This window comes from Sinocyclocheilus anshuiensis, unplaced genomic scaffold, assembly GCF_001515605.1.
Source record: "Sinocyclocheilus anshuiensis isolate Anshui unplaced genomic scaffold, SAMN03320099.WGS_v1.1 scaffold708, whole genome shotgun sequence".
Lineage (NCBI taxonomy): Eukaryota > Metazoa > Chordata > Actinopteri > Cypriniformes > Cyprinidae > Sinocyclocheilus > Sinocyclocheilus anshuiensis.
In genome coordinates, this window is record NW_015555881.1 from 2,420,793 (window position 1) to 2,443,081 (window position 22,289).

Below are 22,289 nucleotides of genomic sequence, written 5' to 3' on the forward strand. Positions count from 1 at the left end.
TTCTGATATGAGACTTATTAATTAAAAAGATAACTTTAATGGTCACCAATATATAGTATATAAAAAAGAAGTTTGTGTTTCTAGAAATGAAAGATTGAAAGACCTGAACAAGCTAATTAAGACCTTCATGATAACTCGAGTTGCAGGCACGTGAGTTTGATCAGGGATCTGGAGAGAGCTGAGAAGCGCAGTTACAGATGCAGGTGTGTGTTGTACCTGTTGTGAGTCATGTGACTCTTGACGAGGTGTCCGGCGGCGAGAGCGGCCATCAGAGAGAGCTCTCCTGCCAGCACTGTGGCACAGACGATCCGCGCCAGCGTCCGCGAGTTCTCACCGGGACACTGATCACTGGAGCCGTGAACACCCAACATCTGATCAACACAGCACAGGGTTTAGCTCATCTACAGCCCTCGTGTTGTTCGAGTGTGTGTGTGTGTGTGTGTGTGTGTCAGGGATGGGAAGATTCCCCAATTCGCTCGGTGCATCAGCATAAAAAGTTAACGATGCGATGCATCGATTTAAAAAGTGTGCATCGGCTGCAAGTTATCATTTATATCGCGATGCATCGTTTCTAACATATTTGCATCTGTAAAAAATTGTTTATTAATATATAATTACTAGTGGATGCGCTATACTTTTATTGTTTAGAAAGTGATCAATAATCTGTGTGCAATATTTTATATGTAGATTGATTTCTTCTCTCTAAACTGTTTCTCAAGCGCGCTCTCTCTCAACTGCTGCTGCGTGATTGTGACGCATCACAACACCACGGAGACCGAGGAAAAACTGGGACTGAAGTCCAAAACCTAACAAATCAATCGGGGCTAAAGCGGTTCCATAATTAAGTTCACACAATCTCACTAATTTGTGCACACTTATTCTTAAGCAGCCCTTAAATGTCGATCATGGATCAAATCAATCCACCATTGCAAACAGCGAATATATCTGTGCTGTTTAATGCATTTGAGACGTTGTGTTTTCCTCAGTGCATAATTGACATGTCACAGTTATATTCTTCATCTGTAAATGTCAGAAAGTCACGCAAACATATCCATTTTGCTGTCAGGAGTGGGTGAGGCTTACACGAGTGAACGAGCGCTGCTGCACGCATGCGCACTAAACAGACTGAGCGCAATCGAATAGAGCGCAATAATTCGAGTAAAATATACATTTTGCTAAAATATTTGTTGTTGGACATTAAATGTGTCTTTTGTAGAATTTTAAACCTACATATAAGTGTATTTTTATGATAGCAGTAACTGTAAAGGGACTATTAATTTTAGATTGTAATGTTCTAATGTTCTGCAAACTATAAACGGTACAGCTGTCATAAAACCTGAGAGAAAGGCTGCAAAAAAATAAAAAAATAAAAATAGTCAAATAATAGTATGTGTAAGAGTGGTAATATCATTGGGTTCCTATTGGTCAGTGTTAGAGGAACTCAGCTTAGTCTGACAGTTAGCCTGCTTTAGACCAGGTTAGTTTCCCAGCATAAGTTGCCACAGTGACTAAGCTATCGGTAGCTGCTTCATATGTATCTTTAATGTATCGTATCGTTGGCTTTGTATCGAGATGTGTATCGTATCTGCCTGAGTCATGAGATGCACATCCCTAGTGTGTGTTTGTGTGTGTTCGAGCCTGTGTGTGTGTTGTGTGTGTGTGTTACCTGTAAACAGGCGTGTTGAGCAGGCAGACCGGTTCCTCCTCCCACAGTTCCCAGCTCTAATGACGGCATTGTGCAGGACACGCACAGATCCTCTCCATCCGTCCCGACACACTCCATCAGAGTAATACAGTTACTGCTGCCCACCGTCTGCGCCGGATCCTACACACAAACAGGACAAATGTAGAATAGTATTTATTATATATTTTATATAATATATAAAAATATTAATTTATATATAAATAATATTCATATAAAATATATTTATAAATGTATATATTATAACCTGTAAAAACAATACCAACTCAGAGGATGAGAATCTCATGTAATACAAAACGTAATGCAACGTTTTTGTGTTTTTTTTTTGCGTTTTTGTCATTTTTATAATTTTTTTCAAAATATGTTGATATAGTTTTTAATTTTTATTTATATAGTTATTTTAGTAAGGTAAACTAAATGAAAATGAAAAATGTTGCCTTGCCAACTAGCTGAAATAATTCAAATAATAAAATTAAATACAATTTATTATACTTATTAATATTTATTTCAAGTAATGAAAACGTTTTTTAATGGTTTTAGTTAACTATAATAACCCTGATTTAATTACATACACATAATATATTTATAATATATATAATTATTATTAATGTATTTATTTAAAATGTTTGTGTGTGTGTACATATATATATATATATATATATATATACAGTATATATGCAGTGAGTGATGAGTCATGCACAATATGATCAGTAATATGTATGTTAATAAAGCAGAGTTCAGATGTCATGTTGACGGCTGCAGGTCACACACACACACACACACCTGTCCGCAGGCGATATAAATGGCCGTTACGATGTTTGCCGCATGAGCGTTGAATCCTCCGATGCTTCCAGCCATCGCTGAACCGACCAGATTCTTACTGATGTTCAGCTCCACCAGAGCCGCTGTGCTGCTCTTCAACACCTGCAAACACAATCACACAAGAGCGGTGCATTCAATCTAAATTCAGTTGGAATTCCACGCGTATTTCATGCACTGAACAGATTCAGGAGATTATACTAGAGGCACTTGAGAGGATTTGGCTCTCTGACGCCCCCTAAAGGAAGAACAACTATCTTTCCTCTAGCAAACTGAGATCTTAAACCAGTCTGACCTCTTGGACGACTCGTGCCGGTATGACGGCTTCACACACGGTGGACTTTCCTCTGCCGTGGATCCAGTTGACAGCGGCGGGTTTTTTATCAGTGCAGTAGTTCCCGCTGACGGCTAGCAGACGCATGTCAGGATAACGCTCCTGAAGTCTGCTGAGAGCCTGTTCTGTTCCCTACAGACAAACACAACCACCGTTACTCTAAACCTTCATGTCACACATGCATCAACCATATGAAAGGACTCAAAATATATATAATTGAACAATTATGAAATAATTATAATAATTGAAATTGAATTTAATATTTGTATTATTATTATTATTATCATCTTGTTTCAATATAATACTGGAACAATAAAATAAACAATTGAATAATTTGTATACTTATTAGAAAAAATAATGTGTAATACTGTCAATAAAAATATATATTTTAATATAGATAATAAATATATTTATACTATAAATTGAATAATACTTATACTATATATAAACAAACTAATAATATTTGTATTGATTATTATAATCTTGTTTTAATATGAGACTGATTGCTAAATAAAAAAAAAGGAAATGTACATGAATCATATATCATGCACTCGAACTGAAAAATTATAGTAGAATATAAAAGTTCATTAAAAGCGGTTATTCGATTGTGTTTATAGAAGTTTCATTATTATTGTGTCATGCCCACATATTGGTAAAGGTGTGTATTTGAATATAGTAATGCATTTAAAGCAGAGCAGGAACATCTACTGAAGTCAGTACTGGAGTAAAGGGTTCAGGCATGAAGGTCAGACGCTCTGTGACCCATAAATCTGCTGTAATATGAGAGGCATTCGAGCTCTGGTTCATCACACACACCTTTGACAGCATGTTCATGCCCATGGCGTCTCCGGTCTGAGACTGGAAGCGGATGTACAGGTTCCTCCCGGCCAAACTGACCTGCAGCCGGTCCAGACGAGCAAACCTGAAACACACACACACACACACACACACACACCGTTATTTCAGAGCTGAAGTTAACCTGAGCACTGGAATCTATCCCACAGCAGTGCTATATAGGGTTTATTCTGTAGGTAACCTTTGCCCTCTGACCTGCTGGTGTGATCGAAGGCCTGTTTGACAGCACTGAACCCCTCTGGACTCTCCAGCCAGCCCTTGACCTCGGCCGCCCGACACGCCGACGGCATCTGAACCACCGGCCCTCGAGTCATTCCATCCGCCAGAACACGACTGCTCACGCCACCCGACAACTACAGACACCAGAGAAACCACGAAACAGACAGAATAAATGAGCATAAGCAAAAAAGAATAATCAAAGACAGAGAGAAAAGAGGAAAGACAATGAACAAATGAAAGGAAAAATACAATGAAGGAAAGAATGGAAGAACAATTTAATAAACAACAAACAAAAATAAATAATTATCAAACGAACAAATAAAATAGAAATCAAAACAAAAAAAGAACTAAAGAATGATTAAATCAAATGAAGGAAGGAACAAATAAAAAATAGCAGAAATAATGAACATAAAATGAAACAAAATGCGCAAAAGAAATAAGAGGAAAACAATGAAAGAATAAATTAACAAATGGAGGAAAAGAAACCACTGGAAGAATAAAAAAAACTAAATGATATATATCATTAAAATGAATAATGAATGATCAAATGAACAAATTAATAAACAACAGAAATAAAAACAAAGAAAAAAGAACAAAATGAATAAATCAACAAAAGGAAAGAACAAGTGAGTAAATGACAGGAAAAAAACAAGATCAAAGAACAAGTGAAAGAAAGAAACATGAAAAATAAACATGCAAAAGAATCAACAAAAGAGAAAATACACCAAGCAATAAATGAACAAATGGATGCAAAGAAAAACAAAAGAACAAATAGAACAAATCTAAAAAATCAGAAACCACAACGAAGAATGAATGATCAAATGAACAAACTAATAAACAAATCAAAACAATGACTGAATGAACAAAAGAATAAATCAAAAGCAACAATCTAGTGAAGCAATGACAGAAAATGAAGCAGAAAGAATTATATAGGTCTTTCATTTATTATTATTCTTTCTTTCGCTGCTGTATTTATAAAATGACAGCCACATGACTCACTGTGACGGCTCTGCATCCTCGGTTAGTGCTGGCCACTAAACAGCCTTCTGTCGTCGCCATGGGGACGTGGAACTCTTTCCCGTCCAATAGGAGCGGCCCGGCCACGCCCACTGGCACAGGTACATAGCCAATCACATTCTCACAGTTGGTGCCAAGCACCTGAGAACAACGAAAAGACATTTAAATACCCATCACACACGTGCCCCTGGATCTCCAGCGCAGCCGATCGTGAGCAGCACCTGAGAGTAGTCGTAGTGTCTGTAGGGCAGGTTCTCCAGCGCAGACGCCGCCGGCAGTTTGCTGGACAGTATTTCTCTGCGTATAGCCACTCCTCTCTCAGGACTCTCCATCACTGCTTCCAAACGGTATCCCAGAATGCCCCTGCACTCCACCAATGCCATCACCTCCGCGTTAGTCAGGCAACGAGCTCCTCTCTGAAAGAAGAGAAAGAGATCATGTAAATCACATGAAGTTTGGTTAATTACTGATTAATAAAGTCAGGGTCTTTAAGAATCACAAGACACTCGTCAAAGGGAAGGAAAGAAAGAAAGAAAGAAAGAAAGAAAGAAAGAAAGAGCATGAAAAAGAATGTGCAAATGAAAATACAAAAAATTAATAAATCATTAAAAGGAGAAAAGATGAAAAACAATAAATGAACAAATGGAAGGAAATAAACAACTAAAAAAATAACAAATTGAAGAACAGCTGACACCAAAAAAAAAAAGAACGAACAAACAAAAGAAGTAAAGAATAGGTGAAAAAAAAAAAGTAGTGAACAAGATAAAAAAAACAAGAAAGAAAGAAAAACAAAGAATGAATGTGCAAAACAAAATGATTAACAAATCAATAAAAGAGAGAAAAGATGAAAAACAATAAACAAATGGAATGAAAGAAACAAGCGACGAAAGAAAAAAAATAAATGGAAGAACAAACATGAGAAACCAAAACAATTAATAAATGATCAAATGAACAGAAATCAAAACAAAATATGGAGAAAAAAAAACAGGTGAACAAATTACAGAAAAAAAAGTTGAAATAATGAACAAAGGTTTAAAAAATAAACAAAGAGAAGAGAGAGTTGACAAAGCAGATGAAGAGTTAGGATCAGTTAGCATGCGTGTGACAGTGACTGATGAATTACTCGGGGGTCTTTAAGAATCATCAGACATTCGTCCACAGGGCGGCGCTGGTGAGACTGGAGCTCATCTGTTTGGTGTCCATCTGACGGATCAGGCGGCTCTCCTTCACTTTTATTCATAGGGACCCCCATCAGGGCTTTGGGTGGGGCCGACTCCCTCTGACAGCGCTCATCTCCTCTCCTATTGGTCAGGGAGCAGCTGGGCGTGGCCACAGGAGATTTGATTGACAGGGAGGATTCCGTTTCGGCCTGTTCGAAAAACACGTACTTGGCCGCCAATAACAGAGCGAGAGAGAGTGTGATGACCTGCTCCAGATCCACACTGAGAGAAAGAAGAGATTATTACAAAAATGTGTGAATGAATGAGAAATCATCTGTGTGTTTCTCAGCTCGTACCTGGACAAGGTTCTGTCGGACTCCATGTTTGGTGCGGGCAGAACCACGTCTGAACCGCTCATGTTGTGCGTCTGAGATTCGGTCACGAATCGACTGTGAGCGTGAACCAGCGCCAGACCCAAAGACTGAAGCAAACGCAAACCAGAACAGTTAAAAAGACATCAGTAAGCCTACATTTATTTGATTTAAAATATAGTAAAACTGTCATATTGTGAAATATTTTTTACATTTAAAATAACAGTTTTCTATGTGAATCTCTGTTAAAATGTCATTTATTCCTCTGATGCAGCGCTGTATTTTCAGCATCATTACTCCAGTCTTCAGTGTCACATGATCTTCAGAAATCATTCTAATATGCTGATTTGCTGCTCAAGAAACATTTCTGATTATCATCAATGTTGAAAACAGTTGTGCTGCACAATATTTTTGTGGAAACGGTGATACATTTTATTTCTCAGGATTCACAGATGAACAGAAAGTTCAAAAGAACAGAATTTATTTGAAACATTAATGTCTTTACTGTCACTTTTGATTAATTTAATGCATACTTGATAAATAAAAGCATTAATTAAAAAACATACTGTTTAAACAGTAATGCGTGACATGATTGTAAACTGATGTTTCCTAAACTCACCATGATCATTTTGACTTTCTGAGTGACGGGGTTTGGTTTGTTTCCCTCCTCTTCCTCCAGAACACGAGCGAAATGGCTGAGCTGCCAGATGGGCCGACCCTCACGACTCTCACGGGACAGCTGGACGAGTGACTGGGGTCAGTGTTCATTCACATCTGGGTTTATATGTTATACAGAACATCTCAAAAACCAACACACTGACCTCTAACACCAGCGACACACAGGCGGGGAAGAAGGTCATGAACGCAAAGTAATTGGCCAGAACCGACATGCAGCCGAAACCGCACATGATCTCCAGCTGACGCACACCTGCAATAATAACAGGAAGTTATTATGATGAGAGCTGGATAAATTGGATGTTTAAAGCAAGATTTGGATCACACAACTTCTCCATACCTCACAAAAATCTCCCTTTTATGCAGACTATGGTAACCCTCCTTATATTTGTCAAGGAAATAAATAAAGAGAGAAAGCAAGAGAGAATGAGAGACACTTCTGTAGCTTACCAGACACGGTGCCCACACCGATGACCAGACACTCCACCACTGTGTCCAGGGTGAACGTGGGCCCCAGGATGGCCATGCCTTGAGCGATATTCTCTCTGACCTCCTCCTGTGGGTCACATGACCCGTCATTATTTGCATTTATTTTACAACCAGTGTTATTTTAGTATCAGGAAACTGTTATTTTGAATTCCTTTTTATTTGTACATTCCCATTTTCATTTTAAAATAATTTTTTGTTTTTGTCATTTTTATTATTTTTTTTTTTTTAAATATGTCCATAAATAAAAAAATAACTATTTGAGTTGTAGTTATTTGAGTACATCAAGTTAAACTAAAGTTAAGATTTTTTTTTTATATATATTTGATTTCATGCAATAAAAGTTTTAGTTTTAGAAAACAACACTGATAACAAGACAGTAACAAAGAGCAATATCGACTTGGATATATTTATTTTTTTTTATGTATTTTTTGTTCATTTTGTATAATGTTCACTTCAGTCATGATGCAAACAAACCAATGATTTGCATGATAAATATTGAAACTATTTATTTAAATGGACCACTTTTCATTTAAGTAATCACTAATTCATAGAAATAATTTAAATTGACTAAAATTACCATTTTTTATTAAAAAATAAATACATTTTAAACTGTAAACACTCAGCAAGGATTGTGGGACTCGTCTACATGCTCAAATAAAAGTACATGAAAAACAAAATGCAACATTTATGATTCTGTTTAATTTTATATAACCAGCAAAATCATATTTTTGTACCTGTGAGTTTGAGCTGAGAGCAAACTTGGCCAGTGTGCAGGCTTTAGACAGATCGATCAGCAACAGGAAGAACGGCAGCGCCTCACTGCAGGAACATGAGGAGACAGTTCAGAGACAAACTCAAGACACAGAGGACATGCTGAATATGAGATTCATACTTCAGTCCTGTGAGCTCTTTGCCCAGAAAGTGAACGACCACAGTGCTGAACACAAAGCTGGAGAAGATGGTGAACAGACCAGCGATACCTGGACACAAAACACACGCAAAACACAATAAATACTTTTTATAATATGAACGGTTAAGATGAGAGGCTAAATTGTACATTTAAATTTAACAAGACATCAAAATTAATTTTCCTTATCCTTAACTGTGAACAATTCATCAATGCATTTTTTATTCTAAAGAAAAATATGTTGTTCTTCATAATATTTCATGAAGTCATATATTTTTCAACCATTTGTCGTATAAAAACTCATTTCACCATTTAATCAAGTTCTCAAATTTCAATCGTCTTAAAACTTTTTTCCTCTTTAAATATCCCGTTTCACTCAGAAATGTCACATTACAAAAGTAAATACGTTTCAGAGAAAGACACTCACCCAGTATGTATTTGGAGCCGAGCTGACGGAGGTTCCTGAACTGGATGTAGATGTAAATGATGGCGACGCATCTCGTAACGGTTAAAATGATTACGTCGCCGCTTAGAATTTTCTAAAAATGTGCAACAAAAATATTTGCATGTTAAAATCCGTTCTCATGTAATGTAACTTGTATGTTATGCTTCTGTAAAGATCATAATTCACAACCGTACAGTTTACAGCAAACATCGCAACCCATACCCTGAGCTAGACCTCGGTAGGTCATAAAACAGTTCAAACGGGAACCAAGCCATAAACCTTGTGTGTAAAGCAAAGAGGAACAAATAGAGACGTACAAGACCAATTTCTGAATGGAGAGTGGAAAAGATCTATACAATATGACCAATATGGCTGAATTTGACCCCCGTACCTCCTGCACTTTGGGACACCGATGGTTCCAGGCGCAGATCTGGTCATTGGTAGCGAAAGCGTTCATGGACATCAGACACATCGTCACGGCAACCGTTCCCACGATCACCTCCCACGGATGAGAGGCGACCAACAGGCCGTGGAGCCTGAAGAGACGGGACAGCATCATCAGGGGATTCAGCGGGTCACCTGTTAACCGAAAATGCACACATATATGTCATGAGTGGACAGGAAGCAGATATGTCTTTAGTGATATTAGGTATTATTATTTAGACAATATTAATATTGTTTGAATGTAATTTGAAGCTTTGTTTGAATAATTTGAATAACTGTGTTAAATAAAGATTACTACCTAACTAAATTATTTTTTTAAAACTACATAAACTGAGCAAACATGCTTACCACAAAAAACAGCACCTTTGTTATAAGCAGTAAACGGCTTCCATTCAGAGACTCAACTTGTTAACTAATATCAAACAACCCGAATGAAAAGATTTCTTTTCAACAATGTTAAAAATAAAAACATGTTGCTTGGTCAAACGAAAACTTTTTTTTCCCCTAAAAATGAGTTACTCGGTCTAAAATCAGATGTGAAACAACATAACAGCATTTAAATTGACATAATTTTCAATTTGGGGGGCGAACTACTTTAAGGTGACACCCAGCCACTGCTCACTAGCAATAGCATGATCGCATTTATCTGTGGAATATTAGAGTTTAGAGTATGGTAATTAACTCCACATTTCAAAATTCAATAATTGTAACTTTGAAACAGAAATTAAATAAGATGGTAGAAGTCATAACACTGTCGGCAATACGTTCGTAGAACATGCTAAGCCACTTTAGCATAAGCTAAAGAAGTCTCAGCTGTCTATTGCTGTCTATCCACCTTCAAAACCAAACGCCCCAAAGTACAATACATATTTAATTTTCTTGATTAACAAAAGAGATTTTTCATTATTGTTCAGTTTGTCTTGTTAATGTTGCCATATACCTTCATTAGTTCTCCTCAGACCGTTGTCGTCCTGACTGACGTAATCCGCCCTCAACCGGCGCGCGCACAAATCGCACATATATTGATGGACAGCAATAACCGAAAGTGTGTTCGTTTAACTAATAATTATTTAAAATTATTATATTACAAAGCTTGTTCTCGTTAGATATGTAGCACCAAGTTTATCACACAAAAAGAAAAAGAAAAAAAACTGAGACAAAAGGAAAACGTCACTGAAACTATGAGGCATAGATGTGTATATACGTAGAAACCTCATTAGCGACTGTTTCTATGGGCTACGTAAACCGTCCGACATATTAGGAAGGGTCAACTTGGAAGTCATTCACCATAATAATCAATGAATATTCGAAGATGCCAAAATCCTTACATATCTATGGTTCCGCCCTTCTCTTGCATTCTCACCACCACCTGTGAAAGGTTATCCCGTTTCATAGGGAATTTAAATCCCGACGGTTTTTACAAGCATCGGCTATGCAGGATTGTGGCATCCTCGAATATTCATTGATTATTATGGTGAATCGCGTCAAGTTGACCGTTGAGAGATGGCGGACGCGTCTACGTGCTTGGAGTTGTCGAATGAGGCATCTATCTATGCAGCTCTATGCTCTGAGGTAGTAGAGCGTTTGTCCGCTTTCACTTTCGAAACGAGAGTATTTACAAAAGTTTGTTTAAAATACGTTGGTTTTGAGTGATGTGTCCTTAATAACTGGTCATTTTTGTTGTTTCATTTCACATTTTGTTCATTCTCTGCAGTATGGCGAAACGCAAAAGCAAAGGCCAGTAACAACTTAATCAACACTCACTTTGTAGACGGTGGATTCATCATTTCCTTTGCTTTTGACAAAGCTTCTGGTATTAATTAACAAAACTGACATATTTTTGTGTTTTACAGCACATGGTGGAGTTACTGAAATGGGTAAGTTCAAATCTTTTAGGTTAATCATGGATGTAAATAGCACAGATAACTTAGAGAACTACTTGAGTTCAAAAATTGGTACTGGGTTAAAAATTACTCAATTCAAAGTTAAAATCGAGTTAAAGCATACTTTTTGCATGTAATTGTACTTCTATGATTTGAAAGTAAGCTTTCTTATATTTAGAAATTGACTGGTGGAATCAAGATTCAGTGGAGTTTTTCATATTACACTTTTTAATTAAAAATTTTAACTTTTTCAATATAATGAAATACAGTTACTTACTCCACACTCCATTCAAGTCAGATTAAAACTTCAGGCATAAGCATAGTCAGATTGTGAATTTTTAATCATGTACATGCCACTTTATATGACCATATCATTATGTCATTTTAATTTAGTTTGGCCTTACTCTTGTTTTCTTGCTCTTCTTACAGAGGAAATGTTACTGATATCTCCAAAAGGTAAAATAAATGTTAAGTATGCTAAAAGCAAAAAATAAAAGTTTTCAGTTTAGCTTGTAAATTTACATTTTTAGCTTACATTTTTAAATGCTCCACTGTGCTTAAGAAGCTCAGAAATAAGAATATAAACACTTTTGTGCTGAAGTAAATAAAAGTGTTGTGCTAGTGGGAATGAATGGGTAAAATCACTACTGTTCAGAGTTCTAGTGTGTAATATTCCTTTGATTTGTACTTCTATAAAATGCTAGATATTTTTTGTTCTCAAAGGCACGCCTGAATTAGGTGAAATAATAACATAACACTATATACTGATGTTGATGGGTTTGTAGCTTTAATTGTTTATGCATTTTTTATAACTAAATACTTTGGTGAAAATAAGTTCAAAAGAGTGGCTTTGGGTGATTTGATCTTAAAACTACATTTCTTCCTCCACAAGACACATGATAAATCATTGAACATTATATCTTTCCATAGATTCGTAAATCATTCCTCTCATAATTCATTATCATATAGTAGGAAATAATCATTCCTACTACTTGTTTCACTTCTGTTTCAGTTTTTTATAACCATTTCTTACTATGTGTCAGTAAGTTGTGTGTGTGTGTGTGTGTGTGTGTATATATTATTTATAGAGTTTTAGTTTTAATTACTTCTTCTTATTTGTAAGTCGCTTTGGATAAAAGCGTCTGCTAAATGACTAAAAGTAAAGTAAAAGTAATACTATCATTGAACTTTTTCTGTTATGATTCAAAAACTGTTCAAAATGTATGAAAAATTTAACCGTAAGCCAAATTAACTAATCTGAAACCGTTAGTTTAATACAAGCCTGCTATGATTTCATCAAACGAACTGTTTTTATTTCTAATAAAATTCTAGTTCCCTAGAATCACATGTTTGAATCATCCTTAGCAATTATATTTCAAACCCTTGTCAACATAAATGTCTTAACTACAAACATCATTCACAGGAGATGATGTCGACACAGACTTTGACCATACACTTGCAGCGGGGCCATCAAGAGTGAGGAATCAATGTATGTATTTATTTCTTTGCTAAATTATTTATTTGCTTTGATAAACAATAATTTGCAGTATTACCCCAAAAAAAACAAGCACATTTGGGCTCCATGAATTCAAGGGCCCTAATCATATGTAATTTTAATTCAACTTTCAGTTTAGTTTAACATAGCTGACATTTAGGCCTATGCTTGCATTACATCACCTATGACCTTGCTGTTGCTTGAGCCATAGGGGAGCGCGGGGCACAGAGTAACGCGGGGTTAGTTGTAACACACGTGGTTTGAATATTTCCACACATGCTAGCATAACAAAATTTACAGTATTTATTAGTTACCATATCATCGTTTTCTAGAAAAAAAGTGCACCAAAATTCAAAAATCTTTTGAAGATATCGCTGAAAATTCTGGCTTAAGTAATTTTTTCATCTCAGTTTTTATTATTCATTTAAAATGAGACAAATCTGCTATTATTTTAATCTCCAATCTGTTATTTATCAGTTCAGATCGTTTTTTAATGCTTTGATAACTAGCAGAAGACACTAACCAGTTTTAAACTCCAGTTGCGCAGATGGGGCACGTTGTAACACTGCGTTACAATGTGCTATTCTATGACATTAGCGATGTAATTTACACTATTTATTTTAATTAATTTTAATGAGAAACAACGAGAAACAGGTTAATAAAGACTGACAGTCAATGTTTAATGTTTAGAAATGATTATTTCAAGACATGTAAAGCATTTTTGCTTGTTTATGTGGGCCATCCAAAGCATGGTTGCAATGTGTTCATTATCAAACTCAGCCAAAATCAGATTATTTTTAATTCTTAAAAAATGCCATTATTTTATTTGAAAAAAATTATTATTTTAGCTTATTAACAAAATATTTTAGTTTGTCTTGTATATTTTTTTCATGAGATCAGATAACATTTTAAGCTGTCATATGGTCATGTTACAACGCGCCCCTCAGATGTTACAATGTACCCCATCTACGGGGCATGTTGTCACATTTCACTTCCATTTTTTGAGGGTAAATAAAGAAAAATGTATACACTGTAATTATGAAACAAAGCGACATATTTGTACTAAACAAGTGTAAAATTACTGGGGATAAAAAAAAATCATATTCTGAACCCATGTGGATTTACACAAACTGACTGAGAAAGTCAAAAAGTGTTACTTTGTGCCCTGCTCTCCCCTACTCTACAGAACTGCACAAAGTAAACATTTAATCTATACTTAAAAATGTTGAAACAATATTTTTGATACACATACAGTACTGTAAGTGGGACAGATATAATAGGTACAGACTGAGCAAACACAATGTAAGACATAAACCATTGGCAGTTTGCAGTGGATTTCTTTGGTGAAGGTATGCGGTCAAATTGAAATGTAAAACCTTTTTAAAACAGCATTTAGCCTAATTTGTTTTTCTGTCCAAGTCAATTCTCAAATATGCACTTTGCACTGTAAGAAAAAAATCTATATAGAAACAGAAAAGTTGCTGGTAATTTTTGCTAGGATATAAAAGTATCATTAAACTATGGACATTTCCTTTAACCCTAAAACATAACACAGTGCAATGCACAATTCAAAATGTAGATAAAATAGAACATTCCTTTATATTAACACAGTACATTGGACCCTATTTTTACAGACTTTTCTCAGTGTGTGGAGCCATATAAAACACAATTTTATTAAGGATTTGAATCTATTATTTTATTTAAAGAAAGTCAATGTATTTAAAGGGATAGTTCACCTAATAATGGTAATTCTCTCATTTACTCACCCTCGTGCCATCCCAAGTGTATGACTTTCTTTCTTCAAATGTGCACAAAGAAAGATATTTTAGAAAAGATTACATCTCCATGAGTCCATATAAAAATAAATCTATATATAAAAAAATACACAATAGACAAAAAGACAATGGACGAGGGGTCACGTGAATTCGCCGATGATAGCTGCTTACTTCGTTAGTTCCACGCCAGTTCCCTTTATTTTAAAATTTCTTTTTTTTTGTCTTGATTCATACTCAAAGTATGTCCGAGACTAAAGAAATGCAGGATTTTCCCGACGATCTTCTCGGCTTCCCAGAAATGTAAAGAAAAAATACAGTGAGACGGAGGAGACCTCGTCATACCAGGCGAAAATCATGCTGACCGAAATCCTCTTGCTGGGAACGGGTTGGGCAATATTGATGGCAGATTAAGTGTGATTTACAACCGTTTGGACAATATTTAACTTCAGTACAGGAAGCCCTTTCTAATTTGCTTGGCAAAATGGCGTCAAATGAGATGCGTTTAACTGAGGCTGAATGAAGAATCTCTGCTGTCTTACAATAGCAGAATTGCATCTTTGGATAAAGAATTGGCATTAATTAGAGCCAAAGTAGATGACCTGGAAAATCAAGGCAGACACTAAACCCCTGAGAATTGACAGGCTCTCTGAGAAAGCTGAAGGTTTTGAGCCCATCGCACAATTTCTTATGAAGATGCTGCCGAAATGGCTGGACCTTACACCTGACTCATATTTTGAGATCGAGAGAACCCATAGGTCTCTCTGCACCGTCCCGGGAGCAAACCTCTCCCGTGAAGTTTTCTGGTCCGCTTCCTGCGATACACGGATAAGGAGTCAATACTACAGGCAGCATGGACAAAATGCAGCGTCAGTTATGACGGGAATCAGCTGCCCTATACTTATATTTATATTCTAATCCTGACTGCTCTTATTCTAGAATAGATTATATCCTGATTCCTACTCGCTGCCTTCACGCTGTTTCTTTCTGCCAAATTGGATCAATTGTTTTGTCCAACCATGCACAGGACCACCAAAATCTGAAGATTCAACTCTTCCATGCCTGGAATCAGTCATTTTGTGAATCAGTACAGGAATGGTTTAAGAATTATTACAGATAATGAAAATTCACCTGTATCACCTGCAACCCTCCGGGATGCTGCTTAAGATACAATTCGGGGACATATATCCTGCACACAAAAAGGCTTGGTCAAATAAAAGACAGGAGTTAGAACAAGAAGTAAAAAGACTGGAGTTTTTACATAGCAGCCCCTAATCCAGGGGTGGCCAATATTGGTCTTGGAGCCACAGTCCTGCAGAGTTTTGCTCCAACCTTGATAAAAGTTCACCTGCCTGTAGCTTTCTAGTAACCCATAGATCTTGATTAGCTTGTTCAGGTGTGTTTGAGTAGGGTTGGAACTGAAATCTGCAGCACTGCGGCTCTCCAGGTCCCACGTATGTTGAGTCAGAGCTGATCTTAATTTGGATAGCATGAGTCACATCAAAAACCTGGATATTTTTAGATTAGCCTTTGTCACCAGAAGTTTTTAGCGCAATTTAATCCTTGCCCTCCAATAAATCTCCAGGTCCTGATGGTTTCCCTTGTGACTTTTATAATGTGTTTTGGACAGAAATCTCCCATATTTGAATGCCCACCCTTCAAAATTTATTAGATCTGTTTAATTCCCAAAAAAGATAAAGATCCCCAAGTGTGTTCCTCCTGTAGGCCAATAAGTCTTCTGAACACAGATTACAAAATACTGGCCAAAGTACTAGCTTGCAGGCTGTTATCAAACTGTTATCATTATCATTAAACCAGACCAGACATAAAATCACGCTTTGGCACAGATATACGTTGGCTTTTAATTCTAATTCTAATTCTAGATCTAACTGACTTTTGGCAGATATGGACATCTATTTGGCACTATGTTAATAACCTCTCCTGATGTTAAATAACATGTTAAATAACAAATGTATAATAAATATACTGTAAGTATAGATAGTGTTGGGTGTTGCACATGTTTTTATCGGACAGTGAGGGAAATGTCTCAGCTGCTTCTCAGATTGGCTTGGGTTGGATTAAAACTTCATGCTCCATTGAGTATGTAAAATTCTGTACGTAGTAATCATCAAAATATCACTTCTCCGGTCCCTCAAAATGTTCAGATTTTTTTTAAATACTTTTGTAAACACTTATTTTAAGTGGTGTTTAGTAAACTAGTTGACTACAGCACATTTAAAACAGTAGTTTTTTAAAAATAGTTTAGTATAGATTTTGCATTGGGTTTAGAGTTGCTTTAAACATTAGATGCCAATGCATGTAATGAGAACATACTCTCTAGTCCAGCTCTCTAATTTTAAGCTTGTGATGTTTTTATTAATTTTTTAATGTATTGACTGTTATTTGTTGCATTTTAACAGACGGAGCATTCACGGAAAAGCCAAGACAATCGACAGACTCCACTAAAGAATTCAGATTTATAGTGCTTGGACATAATGAACATCTTATGTCTCAAGCATGCAGCATCATCCTTAGGTTAGGACAGGGTGGAGATACTAATGTTGGAACATGTGAGCTTAGGGATGGCATTGTTAATGGACAACCGGTATCTGTGGTAAAAACTCCATCCAGCTGGCTAAAATCATTCTCCATTTTCTCCTTCCGCCGTAAACTAAATTCTATAAAAAGTGAAATTGAGTTCTGTCAATCACTGGTTTTTCCTGGGCCTCATGCCTTTCTGCTAGTGATTAAAGATGTCAAAACTGGTAAAGAGAAAATACTTTTGCAAGCTCTCAGTGAAGTATTTGGGATTAAGGCTTTAGACTTTTGTATGGTTCTGTTGATGCAGGAATTTCAGCGTAAGGATATACAAAATAATGATTGTGTTAGGAAGTGTAAATACAGGAACCTCTTTTTAAGGAACACTGATCAAGGTGTTGAAAAGCTGTTCCAAAAAACAAAAGAAATGATAGAACCTGTAAAATTTTTCACATATCATTTAGACTGTTTTGAAAAAGCAAAACTTTATTTTGATAAGGAATTTGAAACTGAGAGAAGAGAATTGTTAAAAATGAAAAAGAATGAAACTGAAGAAATTGAAAAACGGAATGAGATGCTTCAAAGAGAAAATAATCAACTCAAAGTACAGTTAGACAGTGCCCTAATGCAGATACAAGAGCAACTGCAAGCCATTAAAGAACAACTGAGTGAGAGAGTGAGAGATTTGAATACAAGAGAGAAGTTACTGGAGACCAGAGAGAGAGATCTATCAGCTCAGAGATACATCCAGTCCAGTGGAGACATCCAATATGGGCATCACAGCAGCACTGCAGTTACTTCCCCTGGTGGTAAGTGCTTTCACTCACCCTGCATCCCAATGTTCATACTATCCATCCTAAATAGTATGTGAGATTATGTTGAAAAGAGTATGCCAGAAGTCCCCGGATGGTCTACTATTTCAGGTTGATTTTTGAAGTGTGGATCCATGCACACTCTAATGACTAATATTGTCCACAATCCATTGGGCTTTGATGAATGATTTGGTTGAGAAATACAAACAAATTTTTTTTTAAACTACAAACATGGTGGATGTGCGCAACCAACGGTTAAGTAGAGAGGTTTAGATAAAATGGTTTGACTTACTAATAATCAACATTTAACCTGTTAAAAAATGTATTTAATGTTATTCGTGTTATATTTCATCGGCAACAGCAATGTGAACTTTTATAAACATTTGTTTGGCCATTAACTTTTAAATGCATCATTATGCAACAAATATGACAGATCAACGTGCTACTTCATTTCTCTCAAATACTGTAGGAAGTTAAATTACAAGACAAGATGATTGGCAGGCCAGTTTACAGTGCCAGGGTGCGTGTAACTATGCGGTCCGTTAAAGACGCAGTTGTGTGACGTGATAGTATGTCCCAAAGCTTGCCTACTCTTCTACTACACAGTCAAAAGTGTGTACTTTTTCTTCACCAAAAAAGTACATACTTTAAGGGCGTAGTATAAGTACGCACATTGGGACGCAGCAACAGTCTATAGTAATCACCATGGGGCTTCTGAGCACTAGGTTACTCAATGAGGACTGTCTAGAGCAGGGGAGTCCATTGCTGCCCCTGAAGGACCACTACCCTGAAGAGTTTAGCTCTAACCCCAATTAAACCCATCTGAACCAGCTAATCAAGGTTTTCAGGATCACTAGAAACTCCAGCCAAGTGAGTTGGAGCAATTTGAAGCTAAACTCCACAGGACATTGGCAACCGAGCAGGATTGATGAGCAGCATTTATTAATTTAGCAGACCCTCTTATACCTAATATCTGCTTGTTAAAGGGATAGTTCACCCAAAAATGAAAATTCTGTCATCATTTACTCACCCTCAAGTAGTTCCAAACCCGTATACATTTCTTTGTTCCGCCGAACAGAAAGGGAGATATTTTGAAGAAAGTTTGTAACCAGGCTGTTTTGGGGCACCATTGACTTCCATAGTAGGAGAAAAAAATACTATGGAAGTCAATGGTGCCCCAGAACTGCTCTGTTTCCCACATTCTTCAGAATATCTTCCTTTGTGTTCCGCAGAACAAAGACATTCATACAGGTTTGAACCTACTTGAGGGTGAGTAAATTATGACAGAATTTTCATTTTTGGGTGAACTATCCCTTTAAGTCTGACAACACGTTTCTGGATCCAAGTACTCTATCAGATACCAACAGCAAACAACAAACGCTGTCAGTATACAATAATGGTGTGCTGTAATACTAGCGAAAAATCATAATCCTAACCTTTATCGCCATAGCAAAATGGAGAAGATATGTTCAGGCAGTGTTTCTTCTTTTATTAATCATTTAAATATTGGTGTCTGGGACACTGTACGACCAGAGACTGTAGTGTACAGCATACGTTTTTAAAAGCAAAAGCTTAAATGTGAGACATGAATAAACAGTGCTTTTGAGATACCATTCTCAATTGAGACGAGTAAAGTCTTGGACACGGAAACAGTATTCCTTATGTCACGATTAATAAGCGAATTAATGTCCATCTCAGATGATCCAGTTCATGTTATTCACATAAATCTCTGATATGTCTCCTGTGACTACATTTTTGTTGACACTGGTTTTGTGACTGCATACATCACTTATAATCAGTGTATTGCTGCATGTATTGCCGTTTACACCTGTATTTAGAGCAGAACACTTGCAATCGGATCATGAAAGATAGATATTATCACCATGTCTAAACATTAAGAAAAACCGTGTTCATGCAGTTTCAGGCCTGCCCTGCAACATGTTCTTATATCAATGCTAATCTTTTGCTAATACCAATGCAAAAACCTGCTGTGACATGCCTCTTTTTTGTATTCATAGCATTTGTATACAAATATGAAAGAGAGGAAGAGACAGAGGACGATTCAGGAGCCAGTGGATCACAACTGATCGCAACCAAAAGGCGGAACAGCAACGAAATGGGCAAACCCAATAGTAAGAAATATCAATACAGTTTGTTTCATGTGCTGATAACTTTGATGTAACTTGATTATCTGATGTAATGGTTTTAAAGTAAATGTGCTTCAAAAGTCCCTGTGAGCAGCTACCATGGGTAGTTCAGTCCAAGCAGACTGTTTAAATGTGGTGTGTGTAATTTTGCTGTTTCACAGTTTAATTTGCAACTATACGCATTTGTCGGTTGGTCAGTGGCCCAAACAGTGACTTTATAAAAACATTAATCTGTTTGTTTGATCACCTTCACCAGCCGGACACTGCAACACTAATTCAGACAATTGTGTTTTTGTTGACACTATGATGCACATTTAAATATAGAAATTCTCAAAACACTCTCCTAAATACACTGTTTCCACTATTTTTACTATGAGGCATTTGAATCTCAATTCTTTCATCTTAATCAGACTGACCTTAATAATACACTTCTAATAGCAATTTTGTGTACCCTCAACTCTAGTGTCTACAAGTGAACACACACCTCTACAGTCTCTCTGAATTCTGAAGGTGAGTGAATTTTTAGTTCAGTTCATCAATATTCAACAAATTAATGAGTGATCCAAGACTTATTAATGCAAAATCCTGCATGCTGTGATGGTCAGAACATTTTAAAGGACAAACAATTAACACTCCTTAACAATATATGTAAACAATGCTTTTAAAGTTATGAAAATTTTTAAAAATATTTACAGTTTATAATATTTATGTTTTTAAAGTAGTATGTTACGTAGACAATTACCAGTTGCCAAATAAAATGGTTTAAAAAATAAACTTGAATTTGTTCTCTTAATACATATTCTTGGTGTTATTTTGAATTATACATGTTATCATTGCTTCATGTTGTCTTTAAAGGGATAGTCCACCCAAAAATGATCATTCTTTCATCAATTACTCATCTTCATGTTGTTCCAAACCTGTATTACTTTCTTTAAAGTCAAGAGCAGCGTAAAGGTTGATTGACTTGCAGAGAAAAATATTCCTATTTAAAAAAAATAGGAACAACAAACACATCCACAGTTTATTGTTTGTAGTAGTGATCTCAAACTAATTATTAAGCCAAAAATATAAACTTATTATGTGATTTTATATAAGCTGATGAAGTGATTTTTTTTTTTCAGGCTGCATCTTCAGAAATCTAGCGACTGAACATGTATCAGAACAGGAGAATGTGCTGAGGTTGTCTTCAGAATAGCATACTGTACTACCACACTACTCCTAATAGTATATATGTATACTTTACACAGTATGTGAATTTTCTGTATGTAGGGATTACTTGGACGAGCTACAAATGCACTTCATCATTAAAAATTATGTTCATCAATGTTCATCTCCTTCCATCATGCTGACAGATTGCTATATACTGAAAGACTCAGTTCTGACGTGTGTGATTTGATTCGATGCTAGCTACTAAACCACAAGTATTCTGTTCCTAATGTTGTTCAGTGCTGATATTTGTTATAGAACTTTTTTCTGTACTTATAGACTCATGCACTGTTTGTGTTTTTGTCTATATGAAATGTCAAGAATGTTCTCTATTTCTTTTTTCTGTTTCTGTAAAGGATTTTTCTGTTAAATAGTATGCGAACATTGTTCTGTACATTAAAGCATTTTATTTTTAAAATGGGTCTTTACAGGCAAAATCAGCAGTCATGACTACCTGTGTGTTAAATAGTGTAAGTGAACTGCATGTATGATAATACCAGTTCAGTTTGTGGAAATTAAGGAGCAATGTTGATGAGGCAAATGATATATGTTAACTATTAGTTAAAATATTTGAATGAACTTGAGCTAAGCTGATAATTTACTCAGTTTGATCCTAGGATTGTAAAAAAATGTTTTATTGCAACTCTGTAAAGTTTATTATTTAAAAAACGCAAATGGAATATGGAATAAACAATGGAATAAAAATGCAAAATGGAATAAACATTGATTTGTCTATTTTTTTTTTCATTGATTCTAATGTGTGTGTGTGTGTCTGTCTGTGTAAAGTTTTTCTATTCCAGTGGGGACTTAAACCTGAATACATGAAAACCATTATGCATATGGAGAGTCCCCACAAGGATAGTAAACCAGACGTGTGTGTATATAGAATGTTGATAATTTCTAAAACCAGTATTTTATAATAAATGTTGCATTACAGAAGTCCTGGAGACCCACTGTCCTGCAAAGTTTAGGCCCAACCCTAATAAAACACACCTGAAC

General features: G+C 36.0%; 2 protein-coding genes across 2 annotated transcripts in view; one reads left to right on the forward strand and one right to left on the reverse strand.

Annotated features, from left to right (window-relative positions):
• Window positions 1–10,430, reverse strand: part of LOC107675784 (3-hydroxy-3-methylglutaryl-coenzyme A reductase-like) — a 10,653-nt gene extending 223 nt beyond the window's left edge. Inside the window, exons 1-18 of the mRNA XM_016470243.1 lie at window positions 10,378–10,430; window positions 9,385–9,572; window positions 8,976–9,087; window positions 8,534–8,621; window positions 8,376–8,460; window positions 7,603–7,708; window positions 7,299–7,405; window positions 7,097–7,216; window positions 6,463–6,587; window positions 6,070–6,388; window positions 5,168–5,362; window positions 4,929–5,087; window positions 3,906–4,063; window positions 3,672–3,777; window positions 2,817–2,987; window positions 2,486–2,626; window positions 1,667–1,825; window positions 217–371 (exon numbers count right to left, since the gene is read on the reverse strand). Coding sequence (XP_016325729.1) covers window positions 217–371; window positions 1,667–1,825; window positions 2,486–2,626; window positions 2,817–2,987; window positions 3,672–3,777; window positions 3,906–4,063; window positions 4,929–5,087; window positions 5,168–5,362; window positions 6,070–6,388; window positions 6,463–6,587; window positions 7,097–7,216; window positions 7,299–7,405; window positions 7,603–7,708; window positions 8,376–8,460; window positions 8,534–8,621; window positions 8,976–9,087; window positions 9,385–9,552 — 2,474 coding nt within the window. The 5' untranslated portion in view covers window positions 9,553–9,572; window positions 10,378–10,430. The remainder of the gene's footprint in view (window positions 1–216; window positions 372–1,666; window positions 1,826–2,485; window positions 2,627–2,816; window positions 2,988–3,671; window positions 3,778–3,905; window positions 4,064–4,928; window positions 5,088–5,167; window positions 5,363–6,069; window positions 6,389–6,462; window positions 6,588–7,096; window positions 7,217–7,298; window positions 7,406–7,602; window positions 7,709–8,375; window positions 8,461–8,533; window positions 8,622–8,975; window positions 9,088–9,384; window positions 9,573–10,377) is intronic.
• Window positions 10,431–11,062: 632 nt separating this feature from the next.
• On the forward strand, window positions 11,063–21,495 carry LOC107675807 (GTPase IMAP family member 4-like). The gene is made up of 7 exons (XM_016470277.1): window positions 11,063–11,314; window positions 11,750–11,776; window positions 12,744–12,809; window positions 17,008–17,934; window positions 19,956–20,069; window positions 20,548–20,594; window positions 21,206–21,495. Exons 1-6 carry the CDS (start codon window positions 11,311–11,313, stop codon window positions 20,583–20,585), a joined length of 1,176 nt encoding a protein of 391 aa, XP_016325763.1. The 5' UTR covers window positions 11,063–11,310; the 3' UTR covers window positions 20,586–20,594; window positions 21,206–21,495.
• The last annotated feature ends 794 nt before the right edge of the window (window positions 21,496–22,289 follow it).

What these genes read in the sequence shown, in the direction of transcription:
- LOC107675807 (XM_016470277.1), top strand. An exon ending in GTTACTGATATCTCCAAAAG is followed by an intron (nt 11,777 to 12,743) that starts GTAAAATAAATG and finishes CATCATTCACAG; the next exon opens with GAGATGATGTCGACACAGAC. An exon ending in ATCAAGAGTGAGGAATCAAT is followed by an intron (nt 12,810 to 17,007) that starts GTATGTATTTAT and finishes GCATTTTAACAG; the next exon opens with ACGGAGCATTCACGGAAAAG.